General features: G+C 38.9%; 1 protein-coding gene across 1 annotated transcript in view; it reads left to right on the forward strand.

Moving 5' to 3' along the window:
• BCO2 (beta-carotene oxygenase 2) overlaps positions 1–7,429 on the forward strand; it is a 33,428-nt gene that overhangs the window by 17,263 nt on the left and 8,736 nt on the right. The window contains exons 6-8 of the mRNA XM_037736777.1: positions 5,781–5,909; positions 6,200–6,360; positions 7,304–7,429. Of these exons, the coding sequence (XP_037592705.1) occupies positions 5,781–5,909; positions 6,200–6,360; positions 7,304–7,429 (416 nt within the window). The remainder of the gene's footprint in view (positions 1–5,780; positions 5,910–6,199; positions 6,361–7,303) is intronic.

A 7,429-nucleotide genomic window follows, 5' to 3' on the forward strand; every position in this document is an offset into this window, starting at 1 on the left:
AAAAAAAAAAAAAAAAAAAAAAAAAAAAAAAAAAAAAAAAAAAAAGGGAGAGAAAAGAAATAATTGGGTGTTAACTGTCTTCTTGGGGTTCAATTATAGTTAAGATGTAAACATATGAAACATCATTTGAGAAGTTTGGAAGGAACTCTCTAAAATAGCATTATTCAACTTAAAATATATGATTTATCATTAAATATCTGTTCTATGGTCTATTTGCACCTATGCTTAGCAGCTGATTTTCTATCTGATCTTTTTAGTTTAAGTCACATTTTTACATTTCATTGTGCCTGTGGCTCACAAGCATTGTAGGAATTTCCAGTACATATTTCTTAAACTGGAATTTTTTTTTTTTTTGAGATGGAATCTCACTCTGTCGCCCAGGCTGGAGTGCAGCGGCATGATCTCAGCTCACTGCAAACTCTGCCTCCTGGGTTCAAGTGATTCTCCTGCCTCAGCCTCCTGAGTAGCTGGGACTGCAGGCATGCACCACCACGCCCAGCTAATTTTTGTATTTTTAGTGGAGATGGGGGTTTCACCATATTGGTCAGGCTGGTGTTGAAATTCTGACATCATGATCTACCCGCCTCAGCCTCCCAAAGTGCTGGGATTACAGACGTGAGCCACTGCACCCGGCCTCAAACTGGAATTTTAAAGAAATACCATATTGCAAGTATAAGAAATTTAGAATGTTGCAGTCAAGAGATACAGGGAAGGTACACTGTCTATCATATAGGGAAGAAATTTATTTTTACCATGAAAGTAATACACTACAAAGTAAGTTAAGGTCATAGTGGGGTTGCATGCACAACTACTTAAGTCACATCTCTTTCCTGGTCTCCAATCTGCTCCTGAAAGTTCTGATAGCTAATAATGATAGCTAACTTTTATTGAGTATCTACTATGTGCTGGTGTTAAGCATTTTTCTCCATATTTTCTCATTTAATCCTTGTGCCAAATCTCTGAGAAAGATGCTGATATTACCTTGGTTTTACAAAGGCAGTGAACCTTGAGGAGGTCTAAATGACTTGCTCTAGTAAGCTTAGAGTCACACACACAAAGGCTTGCTTGGTGGTTACTGTTAGACCATCTCATTAGTTACTCATCACGGAGTGCAGAAGACTCTATTGGTATTTTTAAAATATTCAGTCTTCACCTGTTCACCATGTCTTTCTCTGCTTGTTAAGGCTTTTTTACCTATCTATCCACTCTTCTAAGGGCATGCAAATTCAGGTTCTATTCTTTTTTTTTTTTTGGATTGCAGCCATTTATTGAAATTGGAGACATTTTTTAATCTTGTTGAGACTCCGTATCAGGCTGTCTACAAAGTCCACTGGGAGGCCGAGGATCAGGTTCTATTCTTGAATACACATGCCTCTCCCTGTTTGAAGAGGATGTGTAAGTAAGTATAGTAGACCCCCTGGGCCCCCTTTATCTGTGGTTTCACTTTCACAGTTTCAGTTATCCAGTCTGAATATATTACAATATTTTGTGAGATAAAGACCACATTCACATAATTTTTATTACTGTATATTGTTATAATTATTTTATTTTATTAGTTATTGTTAATCTCTTACTGTGCCTAATTTAGAAATTAAACTTTATCATAAGTATATATGTAAAGGAAAAAAACAGTGTGTCCCCCCTGGATACAGGGGGGACTACTGCATTAGATATTTTTGACTATCTCTCTCTTAGCTATCAATCTACCATCTACAACCTATGAAATCTTTGTATAGGTTAATGGTATAACTTTGGTATGTAATTGGCTTTGTGGCTTGCTCCTCTGTATTTCTCTGTATTTACATCTCTGAGTGTATATGAAGATGAATACTACAGGTTTGTTTTTTACTGGCTCGAGTAGAGAGAGGGTGCCCTGGATACGTCTACATGCAGCTCTCTCTCCTTTCTTTATTACTTGATCTCAGGTAAGGATGAATTCTTCAACACTGTTATAGGAAACGGCAAACATCCTTCTAAGTAAAATATTTCAGCAAAATGGATCCAGGAACCCAGCAGTTTTCGTTCCATCTATCTTGATCCTTAAAAAAATCAATTTCATAATGAATTAACTCTGTTAACCAAGTAGATAATTTTGTAACGCATTTGTAATATGAGAAACACTATTTCACCATTCTAAATTACATATATATTTTTTAGATGAAGGCTTGCTCTGTCACCCAGGCTGAAGTGCAGTGGCATGACCTCAATTTACTGCAAGCTTCACCTCCCAGATTCAAGTGATTCTCCTGCCTCAGCCTCACAAGTAGCTGAGATTACAGGCGCCTGCCACCATGCCCGGCTAATTTTTGTACTTTTAGTAGAGATGGGATTTCAGTCACGTTGGCCAGGCTGGTTTCAAACTCCTGACCTCAAGTAATCTGCCCGCCTTGGCCTCCCAAAGTGCTGGGATTACAGGTGCGAGCCACTGCACCCAGTCTGAATTACCTATTCTAAAATAATGGTAACTAGATCTGTGATTCTCAACCTTTAGTGTGCCCAACAGTCATCTGGAATGTAGATAGAATGATCTGGATTTTATTCGTCTTCAGGGATTCTGGTTTAGTAAAACTGAAAAAGGGCCAAGAATTTGCATTTTAACATGGTCTCTGGGTGATCTTGGTGCAAGTGGCCCCTGGACCTCACTGATTAACCCAGCCACCAATCATGAGAACCTGTGCTTGTTACTTTGCCTCAGTTCGCTGTTTATGCAAACTCCTGGAGAGTCTCCCAGAGTTCAACTCACAGTATTGGGCAGGTCCGATCTTTCTGGACATTCCTCTGCTGGGTGTTTCCTGGGTGTCTGTCTTGCCTAATGCTTTCAAGACTTTCAGTTAGAACAGTTCATTAACTAATGTGTTTAAATTCCATGAATTGAGTAATCCAAATACTGAGACAGGAAATTCTTCTCTTTATCTTCTCCTAATCCCAACGAACACTGAATCTCCTTTTTTTAAATTCACTTGATTATTTGGTTCAGTGAGAAGTTTTTGACCTGGAACTCAATGTGCATGCAACTGCAGGGAGCTCAACTACCTGGTAGACATCTGGGGGAAACTTAGTGATTCTCACTGTAATACAGTAAAATACTTGCTAGTAATTGCTACCTTTAGGTAAAAAGCTTTTTTTAAAGCTTTTCAAGATATTTTTAAAAGGTTTTTTAAAATTAATAAAAATTCTGTAAACATTAATCAATCCAGTTAATTTTTAATACTTATATGTTCTTCATACTAATGTTAGAGACAATAATAAAGTACTCTTGGAATATAGAGCTTGTCTAATATTTTTCTCATCAATGTACAAAGCATGATGTTTTGTATATAGTGGGTTCTCAAAACATATCTATATCCCCAACCTAGACCTCCCTAATATTTTATATCCAATTGCTTACTCAGCATTCTTCCTAGGATTTATAATAGGCATTATGAAATTAACTTGTCCAAAACTAGACTCCTGATATTTTCTCCTAAACTACCACCACCACCTCTTCCTCTCCTCCTCCTCCTCTCTTCCTTGCCTGTCTGCCTTTTTTCCTTCTCTCCCTCTCTCCCTCTTCCTTCCTCCCTCCCTCCCTCCCTCCCTCCCTCCCTCCCTCCCTTCCTTCCTTCCTTCCTTCCTTCCTTCCTTCCTTCCTTCCTTCCTTCCTTTTCTTCCTCATTCCTCCTTTTTCTTCCTTCTTCTTCTTTCTTCAATTACAGATGGGGTCTTGCTATGTTGCTCAGGTTAGACTTGAACTCCTGAGCTGAAGGGATCATCCCAAGCAGCTGGACTGTAGGCATGCATCACTGTGCCTGGCTTATTTCTTTCTCCCCTTAAGGTGAATCTGCCCCATCTCAGGACATACGAACTCCATCTTTCCAGTTGCTAAGGACAGTAACTGTGGAATCATCCTTTACATTTATCTCTTACATCAGTTGATCAAAAAGTAATTTCAGGGCCAGGTGCAATGGCTTATGCCTATAATTCCAGCACTTTGGGAGCCCGAGGTGGGAGTATTGCTTGAGCTCAGGAGTTTGAGACCAGCCTGGACAATATAAAAAGACCTCATCTCTACAAAAAATACAAAAATTAGCTGGACATAGTGGCACATGCCTGTGGTCCCAGCTACTGAGTAGGCTGAGGTAGGGGTATTGCTTGAGCCCAGAAGACTGAGGCTGCAGTAGGTCGTGCTTGCACCACTGCACTCCAGCCTGAGTGACAGAATGAGACCCTGTCTCAAACAACAAAAAAAAGTAAGTTCAGCAGTGCCTTCAAAATATGTCAAAAATCCAGCCACTTCACACCACCTCCATGGTAACCATCTGAGTCACCATCCCTTCTCACTTGAATGACTGCAACAGCCCCTTAACTAATTGCCCTGATTCTGCCCTTGCCCCACTTCAGTTTCCTTTCAGCACTGTAATATCAGAGTTATCCTTTTAACCCATACCCACCTCCCTGACTTCATCTCCTAGACTCCCCTCCTCACTTATCATGAAGGGCCACACTGGCCTCCTCCTTGCTGATACTTAAAACACTCCAATTGTGCTCCTGGCTGAGAACCTTTGCGTTTGCTTTTCCCTCCACCTGAAATGCATTTCTCCCAGATATCCTCAAGGCTATCTTCCTCACCTCCTTTAGGTCTTTACTCAAATGTTACTCACTTAGTGAAGCTTTTCCAGACCAGCATATTTAAAGTTGTAAACAGTAGCCCCTACTCCTCATATGATCACTCCTGATCCTTATTCCTTGGCTTATTTTCCATTATAGTTCTCATTGTCATCTGATGCATTGTATTTTTACTTATTAAATGATGTACAAGAATTTGAGCTTTCCAAAATAAGAGATTTTGTCTGAGCACAGTGGCTCACACCTGTAATTATAGCACTTTGGGAAGCTGAGGTGGGAGGATTGCTTGAGGCCATGAGTTCGAGGTTGCAATGAGCTGTGATACCACTGTACTCCATACTGGGTGACAGTGCAAGGCCCTGTCTCTTAAAAATGAAGAAGAAGAAGGAGGAGGAATGGGGGGATTTTTGTCTGTTTTGCATATTTCTGTATACAGGTGCCTAGAATAGTACTAAGAACGCTCAGAAGGGTGTCTGGAATATAGTGGGTGCTCAAAAAGCAGTAGTTGCAGAATAAATAAAGAACTGTACTGGGAAGCAGATAAATAAGCAGAAAATTATAGTACAATGAGGTATGTGCTGTGACTACATGGAATGTAATGAGGACGTTCAGTAGGAGCACTAAATGCCTTTGGGGTGGGGAAGAGTCAGGGAAGATTTCTTGAGGAGTGGACATCTGAGTTGACTCTTGAAGAGTTAGTAAGCAATAGCCAGATGAATGATTGCATGAAAGAATATTGATGAGACAGGATGGGTTGGAATCCAGAGTAACCCTAAGGGTCCAGAGGATTGGAGGGAAGGAGTTGGACATGAGTGCGAATGGAGACTGTAGTTGTTGGAATAGGGGGACGGGAGGGAAACAACAGAATTTGAGGATGTTTCTGGCTGCTATCTTAAGGTTTCCTATTAATTAGAGATGAAATTAGCATTGCAATACAATGAATCATTGGTTGATCACTTTGGATGTGCTGTTTCAAAACCTTAGCTAATTATTTTCATAGAGCTAACATATATTTAAGATCCAAATCTTTGTTTGAAATAACCCTTCAGGAAGTAAGAGTGTCATGCATATTGCATAAATCTCTTAATTGCTTTTGCCAAGTCCACAAGTGCAAGGGTTGTCTTTTAATCTAGAATGTACGTAAAACAGTAAAGATAGGATTTTCCATTTTTCAGGTTTCTCTTATAAGGTTATTCGGGTTCCTCCAGAGAAGGTGGACCTTGGGGAGACAATCCATGGAGCCCAGGTGATATGTTCTATTGCTTCTGCAGAAAAGGGGACACCTTCTTACTACCATAGCTTTGGTGAGTCCAGAGATAAGCCAAATTTCAGTGGGCCCTGCCTTGATGTTGCTGTAGCCGAAGGACTGGTTTGGCAAATGTTGTGTTAATAGTTTATCAGACTATGGTGATAATGAGACCAAGGTTGCATTCTGATGCCAGTTAATTCTGTTCGGTCACATGTATTTCTGGCTGGCATTTGTTTAGGGCAGCAGTAACATGTCCAGGCATTCAGACAAGCTCCTGTAACTGTCACATTTCAGACAACTCTAGTTTGCCAATTAACATTTTTATTGTTTGCTGGAACTTTTTAGGAATGACAAGGAACTATATAATCTTCATTGAACAGCCTCTAAAGATGAATCTGTGGGAAATTGCCACTTCTAAAATTCGGGGAAAGGCCTTTTCAGATGGGATAAGCTGGGAACCCCAGTGTAATACACAGTTTCATGTGGTGGATAAACACACTGGACAGGTGGAGTATTTTGAGTATATTTATCATGAAAATTGTTGGCCACAAAGGCACATTTCCATATAATTGATTTTTTAAATTTTCCCTGGGCATTCTTTGCATAAGACACTTTTAATCAAATATATTACCTACTTCTATAGGTTGAACTAGCTATTTATTAATTAGTAAGGTGGATTTTGCATATTAGAAAATTATAGAAAATGATTTTATCTTTTTAATGATCTGATTCAATTAAAATGACGTCCAGGAAACTCTCTTAGCATGGATTTTTTCCATATCATAATAGTTGCTAAAGAGGCTGTTGTTCGTGGAGAAATGTTCTGTAACATTTGCAGTAATACTTTAATTAGTTGATCCTCTGGCTTCTTAATATGTGAATATGACAATCCTACTAAAGTCCAACCATGTTGGTTGAATATCTGTTTATACTCCTGATTCATAGCACTATTATATTTGCCTGTTTTACCCCTCTAAAGAGATAGTGTCTTAAATTTACCTAGATCTCATTACAAAAAAAATTTAGTAATGACTGTACTTTTAAAAAATTAGTCACTTAATTTATCATCAGCATATGGAGTAGCAATATTTTCTATTTAACCATGCAGTTAGAATCCAGAATTTACATATCCTTCAAAACATTGGGCTATATTTCATGAGGGTTTTTAAGTTTGTTGTAACAATTGATTGGTCTATATCAAATAGCCCCAGTTCACTGATTAATGTGAGATGAGATGCTTAAGCAAGCAACGTTTAAATCAAAGCATATTTGCTTCTACATTCTGTATTCTACTTTTATATCTACTAGACCTGCCGCTTCAGAGGGGAAAATTCTCCTAATTTTCTTATTTTGAACTTTTTGGACCTGTTTCCCAAAGGAAAGGGAAAAAGAAAGAAACCAAAAAAATTTTTTTTCTCATTGTTTGTGTGTGTTTTCCCCTGCCTGCAGCTTCTTCCAGGGAGATACTACAGCAAACCTTTTGTTACATTTCATCAAATCAATGCCTTTGAGGACCAGGGCTGTGTTATAATTGATTTGTGCTGTCAAGATAATGGAAGAACCCTAGATGTTTAC

Source organism: Cebus imitator, unplaced genomic scaffold (assembly GCF_001604975.1).
Source record: "Cebus imitator isolate Cc_AM_T3 unplaced genomic scaffold, Cebus_imitator-1.0 Scaffold28, whole genome shotgun sequence".
Taxonomy (NCBI): domain Eukaryota; kingdom Metazoa; phylum Chordata; class Mammalia; order Primates; family Cebidae; genus Cebus; species Cebus imitator.